Source organism: Sminthopsis crassicaudata, chromosome 2, assembly GCF_048593235.1.
Source record: "Sminthopsis crassicaudata isolate SCR6 chromosome 2, ASM4859323v1, whole genome shotgun sequence".
Classification (NCBI taxonomy): domain Eukaryota; kingdom Metazoa; phylum Chordata; class Mammalia; order Dasyuromorphia; family Dasyuridae; genus Sminthopsis; species Sminthopsis crassicaudata.
In genome coordinates, this window is record NC_133618.1 from 599057817 (window position 1) to 599083351 (window position 25535).

The 25535-nt window shown below is 32.9% G+C and overlaps 1 protein-coding gene across 9 annotated transcripts in view; it reads right to left on the reverse strand.

The window, feature by feature from the left end:
• Positions 1-17667: 17667 nt before the first annotated feature.
• Positions 17668-25535, reverse strand: part of ATE1 (arginyltransferase 1) — a 163794-nt gene continuing 155926 nt past the window's right edge. For all 9 annotated transcript variants that reach the window (XM_074295766.1, XM_074295764.1, XM_074295762.1 and 6 more), the window contains one exon: positions 17668-18196. In XM_074295766.1, coding sequence (XP_074151867.1) covers positions 18018-18196 — 179 coding nt within the window. In that variant the 3' untranslated portion in view covers positions 17668-18017. The remainder of the gene's footprint in view (positions 18197-25535) is intronic.

Below are 25535 nucleotides of genomic sequence, written 5' to 3' on the forward strand. Positions count from 1 at the left end.
GACTTCACCTGGTATGAAGATGCAGGGCAACCCCAACTTTCCACTTCCTCACCTGGTTTTAATTCTCCTTCTTTCTTTAATTCTTCCTAAACAACCCCAAATATTCCCAATTCAATGAAGCTGGTTGATTAGTGGAATCCTTGGAAAGCATTTTCACTTCCATGGTAATCCTGATGCATCTACAGTTGAATAAACTGATCCAGGAAAAGTAAGTTACTAATCAGTCTAGGATCACATAGATAATGAGGCTCAGGATCAGTTTTTGAACCCAGATCCTCTTATTAAAAAGATAACTTTTTTTGCACTTTGCCAACCAAATTTCTGGGGTATTATTAGATGTAAAGAATGTAAAATGAAACTAGGAGAAAGGAAAGTTTATTTCATTTAAGTAAATTTTCCAGCTAAAAGAAACATTGTACTTTAATGAAAAACTTTTTAAAATTTTAAACATTTTGAACAGAAAAATTTCTGAATGGTATTACAAACTTCTTGAGAAGATTTTGAATGTTTTTTAATTTTATTTTTAATGATAAGTCACTGTTATGACTAGTAATTATTTCAACAGTAATTTATTAAATGCTTCCTACATATTATGCATTAGGAAAGACATAACCCTGCCTGTTTTGAGTTCATAGTCTAGTATCAATTTGTGTACTGTGTCATAACACATGATATTCTCAGGGGATAGTGAAACCTCCCCATTTTACAGATTAAAAACTGAGATAAAGAATTTATGTGACTTGAGCAACCTCATCAAGGTTTTAGGATGTGGTCCTCTAATTCTAGAGCTCGTGCTCTTTCTTCTGAATTCAATGGTGCCAAAGTTGTTATGTTTTTTTAAAAATTGTGTCTCCTCTTAATTCCAACTCCTCCTTTTCTGCTAGGCTATCACTTCTTGCTATTGTCATCATTCTTTGTCTCTAGGAGCTTCCTGGCCACTCCTAACATGACATAGGCTGGGAAAGTGAATAACCATATGAACGTTTAATTTGTCTCAGAATCAAATGGGCTCCAAATGAGTGGCTATATCACTCTTTTCTTGGATTAGTAGCATAACTTTTAATGTATAGACTTGAGGTATTATCTATTTTAACAACTCTGATGCTAATTTAAAATTTATTGTCTCATAAAATAAGGTGATCTTCTTCATTGTGCTTAAATGGTACAAAAAGAACAGTTCCTACATTCTTAGTAGCCCTAAGACTAGAGCTCTGCAAGGGAAAGGGACTTGAGAAGCAGTCTAATCCACCTCCTTTATTTATATAGCTGAGCAAACAGCGGCCCAGGTGGGGTAGTCACATAGGAAAAGTGAGAGGTGGGAATCCAGATTCTCTGACTCGGAGTAACTGCTCTTTCCATTGCAGGACATATCCTTTTTTAAAATACTTTCTTCCTCAATATTTTTCTTGATAAAAGTATTTTAAAAATTTTGTTTGCAGATAGACTTTGCACCTATCATATTAGATGTTAGAAATGTGCAGGAATTACAATGATCTAAGAAAGGGATTCACAATTAAATGATTTTTAAAGTAGATCTTAATAATCTATATAGAAAACTCCAATACGCTATACCTAAAAAGGGATTTTGTTAATAATAAGCTAGTCCAATATTCTAATCTTCTTCTTGTTCATTTGTTTCCCACTCTTCATGACCCCATTTAGGATTTTCTTGGCAAAGATACTGGAGTGATTTGCCATTTCCTTCTCTGGCTATTTTACGGATGGGGAAACAGCTAAATAGGGTTAAGTGACGTGCCCAGGGTCACCCAGCTAGTGTCTGAGGCCAGATTTGAACTCAGGAAAATAGGTCTTCTTGACTGGAGGTCCCCCATTCCGTCCATTTGTGCCACCTTTTGCTGCCCTAATTTACAAATTCAGGAAAAGTGACTGAGGAGATCCCACAGTGGGAGTACAATGACTACGACCATCTTTGGAAATCAACTTTAACGTATGTATTTTAAGAACTCTGCCATGTTTTATTAAAGGGAAATCATACAGTTGATTACCTAACTTGACTTGATAACAATTGGTTGTTTGTTGTCCTTCGTACTTGAAGAGGTACAAAATGACATCACTATCCATTTCCTATATGGTGAACTATAAAATGAATCTAATGGATCCAACACTGCGTGGAAATTAAGAGAGAGAGAGTTTTTTTCTGGATTAGGCTAAGCTCATTGCTTAACCTCTTAAAAGGTTTCTTTTAACTCAAATTTATGTACAATTTATCTCATTAAAAATACAAATGTGTTTTGTAGATGATACTTACCAACTTCCTACTCCACTAGGATGTTTTGAAGTTACATAAGATAACTTGGTATGCCATTTGAATTCTTGAAGATATAAAACCTTGAATAAATTTATAATAAACTAATTAAGTCATGCTCCCAGATATTATTACATATAATTGAGAATTATTTAAAGTCTTTTAGATAAGAGTTGAGTTCTCTGTGTGTGTATATATACATATATGTACACATATATACATATATAGAAATATAAACATACATATTTTATACATATACACATGCATATACATATACATATATGCATATATGTACATATACACACACATTTGCCTCTGATTTAGATACAGTACAACATGAAGGGATCTACTGAAATGTTTTCTAGTACACTTAAGAAAAATGATTGGAATACTAATGAGTAAATTATGATATGCAATATACAAGTATTTTGTTTTAGAAAAAAGGCAAAAAACTATGTACAGAAAAATTAATACTTTAGAAATATTAATTTTGATATATATAATCTTAGTGGATAACATTTATAAAATTATTTCCTACTTATTAATAACTAATTTTCTACATCCTAAAGTTAGTTTTCACAAAATTGAAGCACAGTATTTCATTCTTAGATATTTCTATTAAATGTTATATTTTGATGCAGTGCCTAGTTTATCAGAACTGCTGAACTAAAGAACAAAGAAATGCAACTTTGGATAATAGTAGAACATTCTATGAAAAAAATTAATGGTTATATACTACCTGAACAAATTTATAAAATTTCAGAATGTAAATTTATCTTCTACAAAAGCTTTTGTTTAGTTAATTGGCCAGGATCACATAGCAAATTACAAATTTCAGCATTTTTATATCTGATTTATTTCCTACTTCTCTGTTTAATTTTTTCCTTTGGGAAAACATGGATTCTGTTTTATTATACTTCTTTTTGGAGATTCTTTTAAAATCTTGAACCACTGCTAATTCAAGATTCATGAAAATATTAAAAGTACATAAAAAAGGAAAATTTTCTATTTGATCAAAATAAATCTGCTTAATCTGACTAAAGGAAAAATGAGAAAGAGGGGGGAAATATCACAAATAACAAATATCAAGGTGGCAGAAATTTTCTAGAAAAATTTCTGAATTATGCATTCATTTGTTTAATTGCTTTTAAACAATTAAAAAGGTATCTCATCATTAAAACAGTTCAACATCTTGATGAAAGAATATATAAAATTACCCCAGGAAATTGACACTCAGAAGCATTTTTCTCAAATATGAAGGATAATAATGATCTTAAATAATTAAATGATTAATTAATTTATATTAAATAGAAGTTATAATTAAATAATTAAATTTTATTTTATTAAATAATATTAAATTATAACAAGTTTAAACAAGATTAGATAATAAGATTATATATATATATTTATAATATATAATAAGATTATATAAATTTATAATAAGATTAAATAACAAGTATAATAATATTTGTACTTTGATAGTCATTCAAATAACTGTAATGCCTAATGAAAATAATATATTATGAAAACTATGCTAAAAACAACCAATTGAACTCTTACTTTCTTCTAATAAATACTGTTATATTATTCTTTTCCATGAAGAAACTCAAATGAAGGTAACAGAATCTTGAACATTTATATTTTGAATTGGTTTATTAAGTTATTTGGTTTCTACCAAAATGAATATATGTTAAATGTTCATTTTCTTTGGTCCATAAAATTTGCATCAGCAACAGCTGGCTTTACAAGTTGCAGTCTGGTTATGTCACAAAATTTTTAAGCTATAATAACAGACACATAGGACTTCTCGCATCCAACTAGACTTAGAGCCTTAGGCTCTGAATTTTAAAACCTGAAATGCTATTTTTTTTTCTGTTTCATGATCAAAAAACTCCATTAAGCAAGAGATGCTATTCATTCTCCTTGAATACTGAATTACCAAAGTGTGATGAATTGGACTTCATGAACTATTCATGAGTTCTCATTTAATGCTAATTAAATTTTTTTTAAAAGCCTGTGCTAAATGATTTTAAGGCCATGGCACAGACTGGAAAACCATGGAAAATTAAAAGTTCAGGGGAAAATTCAATCCAAAATCACACTATGGTCAAATTATGCAAGTTGATATTTAACCTTTCTGTTGTATTTATGGTTTAATTTGTGGCACTGTAAAAACACTTAGAATTGCTTACTAAATTTCTTGATCAAATTAGAATTGCTTTTATTTACTGAATTTCTTGATCAAATTTCATCGATGAAAAATATTTTTATGAAATATTACCAGCATTCTGATTTAGGCTACTCTTTTCCTCACAAAGTATATGTATCAACCATAAAATAATTTTTTAAATATTTGCTCAAATTAAAGGTTTTATCTGTTTGTATATGTATATGTGTGAAAACAGTGTATTTTTAAAATCACAAATGTCAAATAGCTTTAAGACTTCTACTAAATTATTATTATTTTTTATGAGGTGATTGACCTTTTATATCCAGATCATGTTTGTTTTTGGTGCTTCTCTTACTAAATGGTATGAAATGCTGATTTAAATCTAATCTTTTTTTTCCAAACTACTTTCAAATTTTCACAGCAGGTTTTATCAAAGATATTCTTCTCCCTTTGTATTTATCAAATAATATGCTGTTTGTTTTGATTATTATATTATATATATTATTATATATTATATATTATTATATACCTAATATCAATCAATCCCTCTTTAAAACTAGTAACAAGCCATTTTGATAATTATGGATTTGTAGTAGTTTGAGATTTAGTGTCAATAGTATCTTCCTTCATCCTTTTTTCATCATTACCTTTATGATTCTTAGACTTTTTTTTCCTACATATGAATTCCATTATTATTTTTTTCTACTTCCATGCAACTATTCCTTTGGTAGTTTGATATAACAATAAATAAACAAATTAATTTTGGCAGTTTGACATTTTTACTATACTTACCTATGAGCAATTAATATATCTGTAATGACTTAGGTCTATATTTTTGTAAAAATTGTTTTATGAGAGTAGATCTATATGCATGGTTGATATTCATATGGTCAAAAGAAGGACAAATAATGAAAAAGGAAATGAAAGCATGGAAAAATGCCATAGTATTGTGTAGAGCACCTCCAATAAGGTACACCATCTATAACACTGGGAATGTCAAGGAATACTCAGTTGTCCAACTCTTATGAAAAGTTTTCATTCACTGGACTATAACATTATGAAAGAAAATAAGATTGAAGATAAAGAAAAACAGAAAATGTGGCTATCCCTGACAAAGGTCTTGTTTTACAAGAGGGCAGACATAACTAATTTGAGAGATAGCTGCAGAAAAATGAGGAAATTCATGAATGAAAAATAAGAAAAAGTTGATATTATATTCAATTTGACAAACATCTCTTCAGTAAATCATTGAATATTTATAAAGCATTGTTCTAATGTAATTTTGGAATTTGGTCCTATAAAGGAATAATTTACTTTAAGAGATGTTTCTGAAAATTTGTGTAAATTTAGTTTTTATACAATTGTATGAGGAAGGCTATTTTTAATTTTTTTAAATGCAATAATCATATGAGTTTATTTTTCATTCAAATTCAAACATTTTTGCTACTTATTTTTAGTATTCATTATTATTTTGATCTTTATATTCTTTTATGCTCCTTTGCATTTAAAAATATTTTGTTTTTCCTCAACTACACATTAAAGTAATGTTTAACATTAAAAAAAAAAGTTTTGTATTCCAAATTCTCTTCCTCCCCTCCCCTTTTCCCTTATACTCTTCTTGAGATGGTAAGGAATATGAAATAGGTTATTGATGTGCAATCACGTCAGCCATTTCCATCTTAGTCATTTTGTAAGAAAAGATTTGAAAAAAGGAAGAAAAGAAGGAAGGAAGGAAGGAAGGAAGGAAGGAAGGAAGGAAGGAAGGAAGGAAGGAAGGAAGGAAGGAAGGAAGGAAGGAAGGAAGGAAGGAAGGAAGGAAGGAAGAAAGGGAGGAAGGAAGGAAGAGAGGGAAGGAAGGAAGAAAAGAAGGAAGGAAGAAAGGGAGGAAGGAAGGAAGAAAGGAAGGAAGGGAGGAGGGAAGGAAGAGAGAGAGGGAAGGAAGGGAGAGAGGGAAGGAAGGGAGAGAGGGAAGGAAGGGAGAGAGGCAGGGAAGGGAAGGAAGAAGTAAGAGAGGAAGGGAAGAAGGAAGGGAGGGAGAGAGGAGAAAGGGAGGAAAGGAAAGAGGGAAGGAGGTAGGGAGAGAAGGAAGGAAGGGAGGAAGAATCAAAGGAAGGGAAGGAGGGAAAGAGGAAGAGAGGGAAGGAAGGAAGCGAGGAACGGAGGGAAGAAGCAAAAAGAGAAGGCTTGCTCACTTCCCTTTGCATCATTTCAAGTAAGTCTTTTCAGGCTTTTCTGAAGCCATTCTGCTCATTTCTTATAGGACAATTACATTCGATCATAATCATATACCACAATTATTTAACCATGTTCCAATTGATGGGCATCAATTCAATTTCCAATTCTTAGCCACCACAAAAAAAAGTTGTTATAAATGTTCATATAAACCCCCCCTCCCTTTTGGAGAAATGTCTTTGGGATATAGACATATTAGTGATATATGTGGATCAAAGGGTATACACGGTTTTGTAGCCCTTTGGGCATAGTTCCAAATTGCTCTTCAGGATGGTTGGATCAGCTCATAGCTCCATCAACAGAATAATAATGTCCAAGTTTGTCCACATCCTCTCCAACATTTATCACTTTCCTTTTGGTGGGCCATATTAGCTAATCTGATAGATGTGAAGTGGTATTTGCATTTTTCTAATTAATAATAACTTAGACATTTATTCCTATAACTATAAATATCTTTTGATTTCTTCATCTGAAAACTGCCTCATCATATTCTTTGGGGAATGATTTGTAGTCTTATAAATTTGATTAGTTCTTTATATATATATTTGAGAAACAAGGTCTTTATTAGAGATATCTTTGGCAAATTTTTTTTCTCCAATTTTTGCTTTCCTTCTAATTTTGTTTGCCCTGGTTCTATATGTGTGTATGTGTGCATGCAAAATTTTAAATTTCATATAATCAAAATGATCCATTTTACATTTCATAATGTTCTCTATTTCTTGTTTAATCTTACCTTATCCATATATTTGGCAAATAAATTATTCCATGCTCTCCTAACTTGCTTATGGAATCACTCAAAATGTATAAATCATGTACCCATTTTGACTTTATCTTGGTATATAGTGTGAGTTGTTGGTCTATACCTAGTTTCTGCCATATTGTTTTCCAGTTTTCCCAGCTGTTTTTGTCAAATGGTTTTTTGACCCCAAAGCTTGAATCTTTTGAGTTTATGATATAATAGATTACTATGGTAATTTACTACAATGTATTGTATTTTCAATCTATTCCACTGATCCTCACTTTTTTTTAGACATTAATAGATCATTTTGCTGATTACCACTTTATAATACAATTTGAGATCTGTCATATCTAGGTCACCTTCCTTCACTTTTTTCTTTATTGATTTTTTTGATACTATCGATTATAAAGGGCCAGAGCTTTGAAACAAGATTTCTTACAAGGTGTTAACTCAGTGAAATTGATAATACAATGATTTTCTAGTTTAGCGTGGTGATTAATAGTTCTCTAGTTCAGTATGATTGATCTTACAACAAATATCCCTAGTGATATGATGATTGGCTTATACTCAGTATGATGAATAGATTTAATTGTGATAGAATATTTAAGAGGCCAGAGTCAGACCTAAGGGGAATTGGAACAGACTCAGGAAAGACAGAGGACAGGAGGCTGGAGCACAAGCTCCCAGATTCAGGGAGACTTCAAGACAGACCATTGTGGTGATCCTCCTGCCTCCGCCACAGAACCCAAGACACATTCCGGAGGACCTCCAGAAAGCTAGCCCAGGCCCCAGGCAAGGAAACAAGACTGTGAAGGAGATAATAAAAATTTTTGGACTTTATCTCTGGCTATTCTCGTAGTGATTACTCTGCTGAAACCTTAATTTCTGGAGATCTGGAGACCTTCAGAAAACTAACTAGAACATTATACTCGATCTTTTGTTTTTCCAGATGATTTTTTTTTCTGGCCCTATAAAATAATTTATGGTATTTTTGGCATGATACAGCACTGAAGAGATTAATTTAGGTAAACTATTGTTTTTATTATATTGGTTTAGCCAGTAGGTTGTAAGCAATTAATCTTTTCCCATCTGTTTAGATTTGACCTCATTTATGTGAAAAATGTTTTTTATGTTCTTGGTTTTGTCTTGGCAGACAGACTCCTGACTCATATCTTGCTACTAGTCTTTGTTCGTAGGCTGTAATTTTGCTAAAATTGTTAATTATTTCAACTATTATTTTAGCTGATTTTCTAGGATTTTCTAAGCATATCATCATCATCTGCAGAGTAACAGTTTTATTTTCTCATTGCCTATTTAAAATCCTTCTTCCTTCTCTTATTGCCAGGCTAACATTCTCAGGATCATATTGAATAGTGATAATAGGTATCCTTGGTTTCAATCTTAATTGGACTGGGAAAGCTTCTAGCTTATCCCTATTACAGATAATGCTTGCTAATGGTTTTATTTTTATTTTTTAAAGCTTTTTTATTTTTAAAACATGCATAGTTTTTAACATTCACCCTTGCAAAAGCTTGTGCTCCAAATTTTTTTCTCCCTCCCTTCTCCTCACTCCTCCTTTAGATGGTAAGTAATCTATGTTAAACATGTGCAATTCTTCTATATATATTTCCACAATTATCATGCTGCCCAAGAAAAATAAGATTAAAAAAGGGAAAAAATGAGAAAGAAAACAAAATGCAAGCAAACAACAAAAAGAGTGAAAATACTATGCTGTGATCCACACTCAGTCCCCACAGTCTTGTCTCCTTTGGGTGCAGATGGCTCTTTCCATCACAAGACCATTGGAACTGGCCTGAATCACATTGCTATTGAAAAGTTGTTGATGGTTTTAGATTGATACTATTTATCATTTTAAGGTAAATTCCATTTATTCTTATGCCCTCTAGTGTTCTTAATAGGAATGGTTGTTGTATTTTGTCAAAGACTGCATCTATTGAGATAATGATTTCTATTGGTTTTGTAATTGACATATATCAATTATGCTGATAATTGCATTCCTGGTATAAATTTCACCTGGTCAAAGCATATGATCCTTGAGATATATTGCTGTGATCTCCTTGCTAACATATATATTTTAAATTTTGCTCAATATACATTAGGGAAATTTGCTTTTTCTTTTTTGGTTCTTGCTGGTTTAGGTATTTGAGTCATTAAAGGAATTTGGTAAGACTCCACCTATTTTCCCAAATAGTTTTATGGTATTGTGATTAATTGATCCTTAAATGTTAAGGAGAATTTGCTTATAAATTAATCTAGTTGTTTTTTTTTTCCCCTAAAGAAATCATTGATAGTTTCTTCAATTAATTTTTCTAAGATTGGGTTATTTACATATTCTATTTCCTTCTCTGTTAATATGAACAATTTATATTTATAGGTATTCAAACATTTCATTTTGATTGTCAAAATCTATTCCATATTGGGCAAAATAGCTCCTAAGAATTGCTTTAATTTCCTCTTAGTGATGAATTTACCACTTTCCTTTTTGATAATTTTTTCTCTTTTAAAAATCAAAACCATTAAAATGGTTTATCTGTTTTATTGGATTTCCCTCTCATCCCCATAAGACCAGCTTCCAATTTTATTGATTCAATGGCTTTTTTTAAATTTTATTAATCCTTCCTTTGATTTTTTTTTCAGGATTTCCAATTTGATGTTTAATTGGGTTTTTAAATTTGTTTTTTTCTAATTATTTTAGTTGTTTGCCAAATTCATTGATCAGTTCTTCTATTTTATTGATCTCAGCAATTATATAATTAATAAATGAATATATATTCATATATATATGTAATGTTCTGGTTAGTTTTCTGGAGGCCTTTGGACCAACCTTCGTTTCAGCTGAATAATCACCACAAGAATAGTCAGGGATAAAGTCCAAATTCTTTATTATCTCCTTCAAAGTCTGTCTCCTTCATTTGGGGACTGTCTAGCTTTCTGGAGGTCCTTCAGACAGGACTTAGTTTCAGTGGAGAAATGAAGTAGAGCCACAAGGAGCCTGATCAAAGATGAAATGTCTCTCTGAGTCTGAGGACTTGTGCTCTAGCCTTCAGCCACTACAAAGGTGGGAGATGGAATGAATGTCTTTCATCCAGTCCTTGTTGGCTGTTATATATTCTATTATAATTACATCATTGTAGATGTGAATCTTGTAGAATAGGTGTCAATCTTATCTATATTAAGTACTAAGTACATATACTGGAGAACTATTAATCACCATGCTAAAGTAGATAACCATTGTACTATCAATTCCATTGAGGTAACACCTTGTAAGAATCCTTGTTTCAGCAGAATGAACTGAACCAGCTACACCCAGCAAAAGAACTCTGGGAGATGATTATGAACCACTACATAGAATTCCCAATCCTTCTATTTTTGTCCGCCTGCATTTTTTATTTCCTTCACAGGCTGATTGTACACTATTTCAAAGTCCGATTCTTTTTGTACAGCAAAACAACTGTTTGGACATGTATACATATATTGTATTTAATTTATATTTTAACATATTTAACATGTATTGGTCAACCTGCCATCTGGGGGAGGGAGGAAGGAGGGGAAAAATTAGAACAAAAGGTTTGGCAATTGTCAATGTTGTAAAATTACCCACGTATAAACTATTAAAATATTAAAAAAAAAAAAAAAGAATCCTTGTTTCAAGTACAGAGTTCTAGCCTATTACATATTTATATAATTGCTCACATAAATACATACCTACACCTACACACACACATATTTCCCCTAAATACTCCTTGAATGCATCCTATATATTTTGGTATGTTGTCTCATAGCCATTGTTTCTATCATTTGTTCTTTGATCCATTTCTTTAGTATTTACTTCCCAATTAATTTTCAATGTTTCCACTACCCAATACTGAAAGCAGTTTTTATTGAATGATTATCTGAAAAGGATGCATTTAATATTTCTACTTTTCTGGTTGTGAGATTTTTAATACCCTGATAAATGGTCAATTTTTGTGTAGGTGCCATGTACTACTGAGAAAAGATATATTTTTTGTGGCCTTGTATATTCCTTTCTTTCATTTTTTTTTTCCAGAGATCTAGAATATCTAACTTTTCTAGAATTCTCTTCACCTCATTAAGTTCTTTCTTGTTTATTTATTTATTTTGGTTAGAGTTAGTTCATTTTGAGGAGAGAAAGTTGGGATTTCCTCTCACTATAGTTTTATTGTTTATATTCTCTTGTAATTCATTCAACTTCTTGAAAAATTTGGATGCTATACCATTTGCTTTATATGCTTAGTACTGATATTACTTTATTGTCTGATATCTTTCAGCATGATAGTTTCCTTCCTTATCTTTTAATTGGATCTATTTTTGTTTTGTCTGAGAGAAAATTGCTATCCCTGTTTTTTTTTTTTTTTTTTTTTTTGTTCATTTTTTACTTCAGCTGAAGCATAATAGATTCTGCTCCAACTTCTTACCCTTTACTCTGGATATATCTGTGCTACAGATGTGTTTCTTATAAACAGTATGTTGTAGAATTCTGATTTTTAATCCCTTCTGCTGTTTTATGGGTGTGTTCATTCCATTCACATTTACAGTTATAACTATTTCCTTCCATTCAATTGTTTCCTTGTTTATTCTTTTCTCTTTCACCTCGTCCCTTCCACTTCAGATCACCACTGTCCTCAGTCCCCCCTTCTTCTATCAGTTACCCCATCTCCTCTCATTCCTGTACTTTAAACTTCTCTATAGGGTAAGACAGATTTCTGTATCTAGCTGAATCCCCTCTCTGAGTCAATTCTGATAAGTAAGATTCAAGCTTTATCTGTCACCCCCTCTCCCATCTTCCCTTTTGCTACAACCACTCTTTAATGCCTCTCTTATTGTGGATAATTTATCTCATTCTATCTTCCCCTTTCTTTTTCTCTCAGTGCAATCTATCTCATCTTTTTTTTGGGGGGGGGGGAGGGAGTGGGGATCATCCCATCCCATCCAAACACAAATCTTCACCTGTTTGTATACTTTTTCCTAATTTCCCTCACAGTAAGAAAGTTCTTCCCCCCCCCCCCACTGAGGTTGGGGTTAAGTGACTTGCCCAGGGTCACACAGCTAGGAAGTGTTAAGTGTCTGAGACCACATTTGAACTCGGGTCCTCCTGAATTCAGGGCTGGTGCTCTATCCACTGCGCCACCTAGCTGCCCCCAATAAGAAAGTTCTTAAGAGTTACAAGTATCATCATACCTTGTAGGAATAAAATGGTTTAATAGTAAATTTTCTCTCTTTTTTTAACCTTATGTTTCCCTTCTTACATCTGAAGATCAACTTTTTAATTCAGTTCTAGTCTTTTAATTAGAAATGCTTGAAAGTCCTCTCTACTTCATTAAATATCCATTCTCTCTCTCCCCACACCTGTTCCCTCCACCCCCCCCCAAAGGATTATACTCATTACTGCTGAGTCAGTGATTCTAGTTGTAATCTTAACTCCTTAGCCTTCTGGAACATCATAATCCAAGTCTTTGACTTCTAATTTAATGTGGAAACTGCTAATTCTGTGTAATCTTGTGGTTCCACAATATCTAAATTCTTTCTGGCTCCTTATAGTACTTTTCTCCTTGACTTGGGAGTTTTGGAATTTGGGTATGATGTTTCTGGAAATTTTCATTTAAGGATTTCTTTCAGAGGTAGTGATTGGTGTATTCTTTCAATGTCTATTCTGATTCTAGCATATAAGGTTAGTTTTCTTTGATAGTTTCCTGAACTATGACATTCAGGGTTTTGGTTGTTTTTTTTAAATTGTGGTTTTCATAAAGTTCAATAATTCTTAAATTATCTATCCTGAATCTACTTTCCAGGTCAATTTTTTTTTTTAATAGTTTTTATTTACCAGATATATATGTGGGCAATTTTACAACATTGACAATTACTGAACTTTTTGTTCTAATTTTTCCTCTCCTTCCTCCCTCCCCTAGATGGCAGGTTGACCAATATATGTTATATATGTTAGAGTATAAATTAAATACAATATATGTATACATGTCCAAACAGTTGTTTTGCTGTACAAAAAGAACCGGACTTTGAAACAGTGTACAATTAGCCTGTGAAGGAAATAAAAAATGCAGGCAGACAAAAAGAGGGATTGGGAATTCTATGTAGTGGTTCATAGTCATCTCCCAGAGTTCTTTCGCTGGGTGTAACTGATTCAGTTCATTACTGCTCTATTGGAGCTGATTTGGTTCATCTCATTGTTGAAAATGGCCACGTCCATCAGAATTGATCATCATATAGTATTGTTGTTGAAGTATATAATGATCTCCTGGTCCTGCTCATTTCACTCAGCATCAGTTCATAGAAGTCTCTCCAGGCCTTTCTGAAATAATCCCCAGGTCAGTTGTTTTTCAATCAGAAATTTTACATTTTCTAATTATTCTTTTTTGATTTTTTTTTATTATATCCTGATGTCTCATAGAATCATTAGTTTCTATTTGCCCAATTCTAATTTTTAAGCATTTTCAGCAGCAAAATTTTGTATATCCTTTTCCATTTTGCCAATTCTTAAGATTTTCTTTTAGTGAATTTTTGTATATCTTTGTGTTTCTTCTACTAAGTTGCTGACTTTTTTCATGACTCTCTTGCATTAATTTCTTTCAATTTTTCAATTTCTCTTAAGATTCCTTTTAAACTCTCCCAAGACTTTTTTGGGACTGAAATCTAATTAATTTCTTTTTTTTTTCTTGAGGCTTTACATATGGTCATTTTAACACATCCTTTTCTAAATTTGTGCCTTGATTTTCCCTGTCACTATGATTTTACACAATCAAGTTTTTGGTTTTTGCTCATTTTTCAGCCTACTTTGTGACTTTGTACTTTTTTTGTGAGAATTGGGCTCTCTTCCTAAATCGTCCCAGGCTTCTGGTGTCTTTTTTGCTGACTTTCAATGGGCCTCAGGACCCAGCTGCTATCTTGCACTTGAAGGGGGAGTCATTTTCTCCTGACTTGTACTGTACTTGTACAACTGGGGGTTGAGGGCTCCTTTGAAAGTGAGGTTTTGCTACTGGCCTGCCTCAGGTACAGGGCCACTGTGCTGGTATCAACTGTTGGCTAGACTTAGGGGCATGGTCTCATTGCTGACTGGTCTTGGGGACAGGGTCTTGCTCACTGTCCTAGGACTCAAAACCTCTGCTGCTCTCAAACTCTGCTCCTTCCCCTTCCCAGTGAGACAGACCTTTTTTGCCACTCTGGCAAGTTGCTTTCCTGTTCCTAATTCCGTTCTGAAGCAGTTTTCAAGTTGTTCAGAGGAGAATTAAAAAAGACTCCAGTGAGTTCCTTCCTCTACCATCTTGGCACTGAAAATCCCAAATTTTCATTTATGTTTTTTGCTTAAGGAATAATTGTTATATTTTACTCTGTTCTTGAATTAGGGAAAATATTTGGACAATTCATATCATTAGAAAATAAATATTCATGTAATGCTATTCCCTGATTTCAGTGTCCTCAATGCAGATGTCATATACTTAGGAAAAAAACCATGAAAATTTGTCACATAAGTTCTTATTGATGACAGCCATAGTAGATAGAAATAGCTTTATTTTTTCTACTTAAGTTTCATCAAGTAGAGTATTCAAAAAGCATTTACAAAAGCAATAAATTCACAACATGTAGTTCTCATTTTACATTCAATGAAAATGAATACACTCAAGTAACTATCAATTAAAATAGCATTTTCCAATTATTACTATTCCTTTTTCCTTTTTTCATTTCAAGTTGACATTAGTTACTTTTAGTTACCTGGAAATTATAGTCACTTTCCTTCTTTATTTATACTAAAATAATCCACTACCTAAAAATCAAACCTTAATGTTATTCAGATATTCTGAATAGCCCATTTAAGTCATATATTCTACATTAAACATAATACATGCACTTGGTATTATATCAAAATAATTTTAAAAAATATACTAAACAGTGTTGAAGACTCTTACATTTAGAATAATTCCTCACTTAAATAACTGAAGCCAAGATATAGGCATTAGAACTTAACCTCAATGTTTTAAAGTGATAAAAAATAACATTTTTAAGATAATGAAAAGCTAAAAAAGCAGAAATAAAATGACAATGAAAGGGTAGACATATCCTAAAACTCTCTGCCCATGACATGAATTTATGAATTTATTAATTATCTGAAAGGGTCAGTAGTACATAGTTTCAGAATTGTAAAATTAAATATTATGACTTTTTAAAAAAATTAATTCTTGTGATGCCCTTAAATCACTACTAACAAAATAGTGTCATTTTTTTTTTTTAACAAAATGGATTGCTAACCTCAAAATTCAAATACCTCTTTTTTGGGTTCCCTTTTCTCCAACATAACCCTCCTCTTCCATCTTAACAAGTTTTGGGATAAAAGGACAAAACTTTTCCTTTTGAAAAAAATATTATCGTTCCAAGTTAATCTTAAAGACCTTATGAAAATAACCTTTGGATAAGTGAATCCCAGATCCAAATTGTTTTGGATTCTCTACAACTATGCTATAGTGCTAGATTCAAGGAGTCTATAACATGGACCAATGCTAGAAATTATGTTTTCTTCAGGAAAGAATCCCCTTAGAAAGAATTTTGCTTATATTGTATTTTGCAGTAGAGGGGACTTTTATTGCCTCATCAACGAGTAACTTTTAGTCTTAAGCTTCATGTGTTCTTTCTAAATACTATATGATAAAATGTTACTATGAAATCGAGATTTTTTTTTCTTTTTAACAGAAAGGACTTAAGATATTCATACAAAAATTGTCATTCAAAGTAGATATCTCCAGAGCACATTTCAAAAATGATGATACTGCTAAAAATATTTTTGGAACTTATCTTCAGGAATTTCTGTTAAAATTAGTTTATGTCTAAATCAAGCAAGAAATCAGTTTCATTTCTTCATAACAGCCACACTTTATTTATAACCAAAAAGCATATTAGTACTTAACCAGTACTGTGGGTAATCAAAACAATGTACTACAATCTATGAGATAAACTGCCCAAAGAAGAGCCCTCAAATGCTTTATGCAATGGAAGTATTACTGAAAGAAGTATATAGCCTCCCAAAGTGGGGGTAGATTTGATGCAAAAAAAAAAAAAAAAAAAATTTTTTTCACATTGCTTTGGATCAAATTAAAAGTGTTCTCAGTTATGACATTTCAATATTGTATGTCTTAGACAAAAGTCTAAATCCAATGCACAGTATATTTTTCCTTTCAGGCTTCTGAGTTTCAAAGTCCAAGTTTTGTTCAGAAAGCACAGAGAAACACCAGGAGTCCAGGAGTCACACAACTACAGTTAAAAAATTGTGCCTGGCTTGTTGTTTGGGAAAAGGAGAAGCTATGCTCCTAGCCTTTCATCAAAAGAACATTCTGAATGTTTTTTTTACCATTAAACCCAGTAACATTTAAGATTAATCTTGGACTTCCTCCTGATTTGAAGTAGGAAACTGAAAAAACAAAACAAAACAAAACAAAAAAAACGAAGTATGGATATTCTGCCTTTCTAAATAATATGTCATACAAATAAGTTTTGTGATAAGAGACATTTGAAAAAAAATACTAACAGACTATTACAACAGAACAATAACTACACATTCTAAAAAGTTACAAATTAATTCTACTGACAAGGAAATGGACAGAAGGCACTCATACATAAGAATGATAACCTTAGGATTTATGTCTCATTAAATATTATTCTTTAGTAAAGATAGAAAGATGGGTAGATAATACTTGATTTATATCAGTAATCCAAGTCAGATGTCATATTCTAAGGAGAGAACCAATGTGAAATTTTTGCCTTAACCTTTGACTTTTATAGAATTTATATCATGAGAAATGCTAGTTGCTTAAAAACCCATCTTTCAAGAAAGATTATGGCAACTTCAACAGATAATATGTTTAAAATAAAAATGTTTAATGTTGTTAGGATTACAAGGTGAGTTCTCACCTTGTCACTGTCCAGACAACCTGAGTTCTCACCTTGTAATCCTAATAATGTTCCTGTTGTTTTTAACAGCACTATCCAGCTTCATTACATAAAGATATTTTGTGATGTATAACCTATAGAAATTAGTAACATATACATATATTCTTTAGAAAGACAAGGCTGTTAATATTAAGTAATGCCTTGGTTTTCGAATGTGCCTCTTGGAAACTTTTTTTTACTGAAACTATTGTCTTTTAATTGAGCTGAAGCAAATAAGTTTGCTTAAATTTTGCTAAAAGAAAAATCAAAACACATGTATGATTTGAATCACTTAAATGCACCTTAATAATAATTTTATTTACCATCAAGAATCAACAGATGACATGTCTTATATAGCTTGAATTTAAAAAAAAAAACAATTTTCCAAAATTTCAAGTATAAGACTAAATACCTAAACACATTTTTTAAATCTCTCTATATATTACATACTTCACAAACATTTCACTTTAAATATTTTAAGAATCATATAATAATTAAAATAAGATGCAATTAGATGGTTACAATATTATCCTGTGGATCTATTAACATAGTAGTGTGTTAATCATAACAAAATGGAGTGCAATCATTGTAATACCCCCTATGGTGAGAGTGGAATATTAATTTTTTTAATAATTTTTTTTTCAGCTTCTAAACAGTAACATCCTTTCTGAACAGGTCTGTCCCACCAAGTCTGCATACTGTTGAACGATGGCTTCATCACTTGGTCCTTTCTGTCGTTTTTTATATATGTTGTAAGGCATAATTGTTCTCTTGTAAAGTACCCGTAATCGATCAAGCTCTTTAATTCGTTCTTCATCAACTGCAATCAAATAAAAACAATTAAAAAATTGTATATTAAACTACTGTTCTTAGTTTTATTCAACAAAAAACTGAACTGGAATATCCAATATCCAAAGAAGAGACATTTAAAGTTAAAACTAGCCTATCCTGAAATGATTACGTTTTGGAATAGCAACATTAATGAGATCCATTACACTGTTAAGTAACTTAATCTCACAAATATTTACACAAAAGGATGCTCTAAATACCTATATCAAAGCAATTTCCTTCATTACAACATAAGCTTAAAGTATTTCTGATTTAGAACTATAAGAAACCTTGGGGATTATCTGGCCCCTCTCATTTCAGAGAGGAGGAAACAGAGGCCTAGGGAAGCTAAGTGACTCATCCAGGGTGGCACAGGCAGGAAGTGTTACCTCACTCCACATCTAGGTCACTAAGGCAAACCCCACATTTTACTCAACTGTGGAAGACAAAGCAGCATGGAATAATTATGTCCCCTTTAGAAAAGGAAGTTTAAATATCTTATTCAGATGGATCTCACAGATCTGGAAATTCCCTTCAAAGATGCAGGTTGTCACCCCCATACTGTCCCATCCTTAGTGATTCCTCTGTTCAAAATCCTCCCACGCCCTCCCCAACATCCCAGCACCCAACTTCTTTTCATAATCCTTTCCAGTTCTCCCTCTGTGATAATTATTTTTATTCTTTTTCTCCCCTGGCGAGGCAAAGTTAAGTGCCTTGCCCAGGGCCACAGCTAGGAAATGTGAAGTATCTGAGGCCAAATTTGAACTCAGGTCTCTGACCACAGAGCAGGTGCTCTATCCACTACCCCAATCATTTTAATTCTTAGGAAACCACTGTATTCTCTGCCATATAGTATGAATGACTGAATATTGGTATTAAAAATATTGGTCTTTGCTTTAATGGGAACCTTGGGGTTATTAAATGGGTCCTGCCATTTCCTGAAGATTGCAATCAAGCTTTTCTCTCCTCTTTTGCCATTCAAGTGACAATGGACTGTCAACCCATCGTTACTGTTGGTCGCAGATATACATACTGATGAAGAAGCTCTTAAATACAGATTGTATTATAGACAAAACAATTCCATGCATTTGTAACTTTGAAGATCCTTGAGTCTCATTTACAAATCTGACTTAAAACTTCTCCGTATGCCACGCTATTATATACCAGCAATGAGGTCTCCTGATTCATCATTTTTACAGTATAGTAGTATGCTATGAACCTAAAAATAAGGCAATTTTCAATATATGTGGATTTATTTTACATGTTTCCCCTTAATAACATTAGAAAATTCTGTAGAGACTGAAATTCCCAACAGCATTTCAAATTAAGCAGGTAATGATTTTCATATTAAAGGTCAAATGATTCAGATTTAATGCTCCAGATACCTCTTAAGAATGGATAAATGCATTTATGTGATAAGAATTACCTAAAGCAAAATATTAATATCAAAATGGCAACCCCCCCCCAAAAAAAACAAGGTTCTGTACTGTAGCCAGGGAATGTCTAGCACTTTTACTATTAATTTAAAAGATAATAGGAAAGGTAATTCTTCTGCTTTAAAAATTAACACATAAAACATTCTAAAGTCAAACACAAATGATTTGGGAGTTATCAGTGCAATTTTATTTGAATTTCTATCATTTCAAGCAGCCAACACCTTTCATTAACCTTGTATTTTAATCTAATATATAAAGATCAAGGGTTACTACAGCTTCATGTTGACACTATGCTTGAACCTTAGAAATTACAAACAGGTTTTATTAGCCACATTCTGACCAAAGAATGATCTAGGCTAAAAGTTAAGAAATATTTAGCAGCCATGATCACTACAACATAATTTAGTGACAGTTTTAGTAATTAGACTTCTTTAATTTTACTTGAATTTTTCCAAATTTTTAAAGATATCCATGCTTTCAATGTAACTCCACATGCCTATACTCTAATCCCTCAATGTATTCTGGCAAAACATTCATTACTGACTGCCTAGAAATGTGGTCATTCCTATATTCATATGGTTCCTTCACTCTGGCAGCCAACTTTAAGGTAAACTCCAAGAGGCTTAGTTTCTTTCTTTAATGTACTTTTATTTATTTTTTTTCTAAATTTTTTATTAAAGCTTTTTATTTTCAAAACATATGCATGGATAATTTTTCAATATTGACCATTACATAGCCTTGTGCTCCAATTTTCCCCTTCTCCCCTCCCAGATGGCAAGCAATCCAAAATATGTTGTACATGTTAAAATATATGTTAAATCCAATATATGTAAATATATTTATACAATTATCTTGCTGCACAAGAAAAATCAGATCAAAAAAGGGAAAAAATGAGAAAGAAAACAAAATGCAAGCAAACAACAACAACAACAACAAAAAGAGTAAAAATATTATATTGTGATCCACACTCAGTTTCCATAGCTCTCTCTCTGGGTGTAGATGGCTCTCTTTGTTACAAGATCCCTGGAACTGATCTGAATCATCTCATTGTTGGAAAGAGCCATGTCTATTAGAACTGATCATCCCACAATTTTGCTGTTCCTGTGTACAATGTTCTCTTGGTTCTGGTCATTTCATTCAGCATTAGTTAATGTAAATCTCTCCAAGCCTCTCTGAAATCATCCCACTAGTCATTTCTTACAGAACAATAATATTCCATAACATTCATATACCATAACTTATTCAGACATTTTCTAATTGATGGGCTTTTACTCAGTTTCCAGTTTCCTGCCACTACAAAAAGGGCTGCTACAAACATTTTTGCACATGTGGGTCTCTTTCCTAGAGGCCTACTTTCAACCCTCTATGTTGAAAGGTCTACCTTGATGCAACAAAGTGACAAGCAGGAAAAGGCTTAGGCTTGCCAGTGATATATAGTCTGATACTCTTAGACAAACCTATAATAAATTTGTAAGCATCTGGTATTAAATTAAGCAAAGTTAATGGAGCAGCTTATCTCCATTTTTATCAATGTTCTAGGGAATAACTTTTGTGATTCTTTTTTCCTTTCAAGCTTTCCCTTGATTTGTCTACATGCTCCCCCCAACATACACATACCCATAACTAGAATGAGAAACGTTGAGGCAGGCAATGGTGTAACTTCTCTGAGCCTAGCATCTTTCTCTGACCAATATATCTTGTGACAACACGATTTACTGTTTGGCATGTTACTTCAAATGCCTCACCTAAGCATAAATTTCTCTTTTTAAAATTCATTTATTTTAAACGTAAATACAAAACAGAAAAAGAAAAAAATTGTTAAGTGTATAGCAGAATATACGAAGCATTCAAAATGTAAAGCAATACATTTTCATTTCAAAACAACTTATACAATAAATGCTATACATTGTGTTCAGTTGTCCATTTTTTCTTTGTTTCCTTGTAGGTTTTCTTTTGTTTTCACTTTTTACTTTATTCTTTTTTCTTCCTTCCTACCCCCCTTAAAGAGGCTGCAATTAAGTGCTCGCATGCGCGTGCGCGCGCGCACACACACACACACACACACAAATAGATATGTACAGATATCTATAATCAGATACATATGTGTACATATACATGTATATAAGGTCATACTATGCTTGTTTGTCCTGTTTTCTCTAAAGGTGGTTAATATCTTCCTTCATAAGGTATATTTCCAGATTTTTCTAATTCTATCTATTTACCATTTCCTATACTATAGCAACATGCCAACCTTATACTGTCTAAAATATTCAAACAGCTGTTATATAGTATAGTTTTCCTACATTTCTCTTTTGATTAAATCTATTTTAGTTTTAAATTTGAGATCATGATTACTACCCCTGCTTTTTAAAATACAATTCTACTCCTAATCTTTATTTTTGTCTGTCTCTTATTTCTTATCCTTCCTGATTCCACTTGCCCTCCTTTTAATCAATCCAACCTCAAGAATTCCTCCCTTATCCTTTTCCCCCTAATTCTTTCCTTATTATTTCTGAATTTAGAAGACTTCTGTACTTTCTAAATATGTATGAACTGTTCCCTTTCTAACTCATTCCCATTGAGTAGAATTCTAGAACTACCAGCCCTGGTGCCCCATATACATCCTCTGTGTCAGTTGTTTTTTTTTTTTGTTTTTGTTTTTTAAAAAGATAAAACTTTTATTGTGACAAGACAAAAGCAAGAATAATCAGAAAATATATTCAGTAGAAGACAAAAGCCTGCATAATTATGTAAGTTCTTTTTTTTTGTACTTCATTTGCATAAGAATTACTTTTTTGACATGATTTCGCTTTTTAGAATCACATTGTATTAAGCTCTACCCCAATATTTCTTTCAAACTACCTAATTATTAATGACAATCTTAGACATATGGTTTACATTTCCACATATAAAAAATAGTTTGTCCTTACAGAATCCCTTGCAATTTTGACACAAATTACTGAGTTTGTTAATAATGAGTTCAATTAATGATCATGTTAATAATGTGAATTCTTGGGACAGCTAGATGGCATTGTAGAGAGCCAGAACTTGGAGAAGTATACTTGAAACAAGGTGTTAACTCAATGGAATTGATGAATCAATGGTTATCTGATTTATATATACTTAGTACTTAGCATGGTGATGCAATAGTTCTACAATTGATGTAATTATAATAAACTGAAGACAAAGTCAGCCAGAGACATTCCATCTTTGATCAACCTTGTGGTGGCTCTCTCCTGCCTCTTGCACTGTGGGGGAGACTGGTTCAGACTGGGAGAATGAAGGAGACAAAGACTTTGGACTTTATTCCTGACTATTCTGATTATTCTACTGAGACCACGGCCGGTCCCAAAGCCCTCCAGAAAGCTACCCTGGACATTACAGTACAGTGGACAGAGCACCAGCCCTGAAGCCAAGAGGACCTGAATTCAAATCTCGCCTCAGACACTTAACACTTCCCGGATGTGTGATCCTAGGTAAATCACTTAACCCCAATTGCCTCAGCAAAAAAACAAACAAACAAACAAAAAACAACAACAACAACAACAAAAACCCAACTGTTTAAGGACAGAGAATTAGGAAAATGTGGCTTGAAAGCAATTCAAGCAAAAAAACACAAACAGGGCTTTGGTAGATGGAAGATTCGATAAGATAACAGTATGAAATGACAAACTAAGAAAAGGTAAAGAAAACTTTGGCACCAAAAAAAAGTAATAGGCTTAGAATGAGAGAGGCATTTCACAGTATTCTGTTATTGGAAAACTACATCTGGATAATTATATTAGTACTAGACACCAATTTAGGAAAGACACTATAAACTGTATTACCATCAGGTATCAATTATTAGGACAATGAGGGAATTTGTCTTGCAATAGAAAGTACCATGAAGTAGACCCTTAAGGAGTTACTACCAACAGTCTAGACCTTGAAGAAGGACTTTATACAAACTAATCATTTGCTTCTCTCAATGGAGCACTCTCCAAAAACTCCTCTCACAGACTCACTTTCTCACTGGCTAGCATGATCCTAACCTTTTAAACTCTGCCTATTCCAGTGATTCTGAATCCTCAGCTCTCCATACTCAATTCTCCAGATTCACTTCAGCTATTTCCCAATAATATCCCCTACTCTAGAACTGCTTATCTCTCTTCCCCAGAAATGTCTGCTCCAAAAAGAAAAACAAAAAAAAAATTTATTTCTTCTTAAACCTTTTCTTTTCTTACTCTTATCTTTTTGTACTCTCTGAAATCTGGCTCCCTCCTAACACTGTACTCCAACTACCACCCTCCTTTCCAGGATAGTTTTCACTTTCATTTGTATCCCCGTTTTTAGGGCATTGGATCATATTCATTGCTCTCCATTATCAATGTTACCCTCTCTCCCACTATCACCATCACTCAACATGATTTTCTCATTTGTAGAAAAGGAGCTAGCAGACAAAGAAAGACGAAGATAAGTGAGAAAGTGAAAATGACAGAAGGGTCAATTTGTTAGAAGAGACGGGTGGAATGGGATCATTTGTACAGATAAAGGCGTTTGCCTCAGTAAGAAGTAGGGTTTACCTCTTTGTGTGATACAGTAGTGAATGAGAAGATAAAAGCAACAGAAGATATCTGTTCATATCAGGAAGCTCACAGTGAATAGGAGGGCAAAGTTCTCAGTTCTATAGGTGGAGAAAGAGAAGCTACAGGGGGCTTGAGAAAATAGAAAGAGCCACTATGAAGAATGAGATATAGAGGGAGATATAGAAGGATTGTCTCATAGCAGAGTTCAGCTGAGGTTGTATAACATAAATCTGCTGGAAATCTAGTCAGAATGATGGTGTCATTTTTTTCCTACCTTTATTTGGCACCACATATGTGGAAGGAAGGAAGCAGCAGACAGTAGAAATAATCCAAAACTAAGGCACAATCATGAACATGGAGGTGGTGCACTTATGGATGGTAGCAAAATTAAGAATATGACTATTTCTGTATGGATATGAAGTGGAATGAAGGAGTGGGTTATGAGAACATTAATAAGCTGAGTGATTAGAGTATTTGAAGGAGTCAATATTACATACTGAATTCCCCTAGTATAAGTGAAGGTGTCGAAGAAGAGAAAGATTATGAGCAAGGTACTGACCTTAGGGAGGAAAGAAGGGGAGTGTCCTGGAGGTCTGAAGACAGTAGTACTAGGATTCTAATGGAATAGATGTGAACCTCTAAGGAGAAGTATGCTGAATGACTGTTATGGGCTAGAACTCTGAACTTGAAACAAAGTGTTAAAGTCAGTGGAACTGACAATGGTAGTTCAGTACATGTACTTAGTACTTAATATAGTTCTACCAGATTCACACCTATGATAAGAGAGCATATAAACTTGTACAAACTCAGCCAGAATCAGAACTGGAAGACAGAGACCATGGTGACGGTCCTCCTGCCTCTCCCAAAGAAACTAAAACACATTCAGGAGGACCTCAAGAAGCTGGCAGAGGCAGAGAACACAAAGGACTGGTGGTCTTGGAACCAAGGAGAGATATAGGCCTTTAAGAAAGCTAAACAGGCCCAAGGAAAGACTTTGAAAGAGATAATAGGATTTGGACTTTAACAACTGGCTGCTCTTGTGGTGATTACTGAACTGAAAGGAAGACTGCTCCCAGAGACCTCCAGGAAATTGAAAAAAGAGAACATTACAAATGATGGAAAAAAAAAAAAAAAAGAATATGGAAATGGCAATGAGAATAAGGATTATTCTATCTTCCTAGCCTTGACCAGTGAGCCAAAGGGAATGAGTGAAGGCACAACAATAGTGGAAAGGGTGGCCAGGGAAATTATGTTATCAGAAGGGAGCCAGGTTATTAGTGATTGCTAGAAAATAGAAAGAATAGGAGAAGAAAAAATTTAAGTTGAAGGG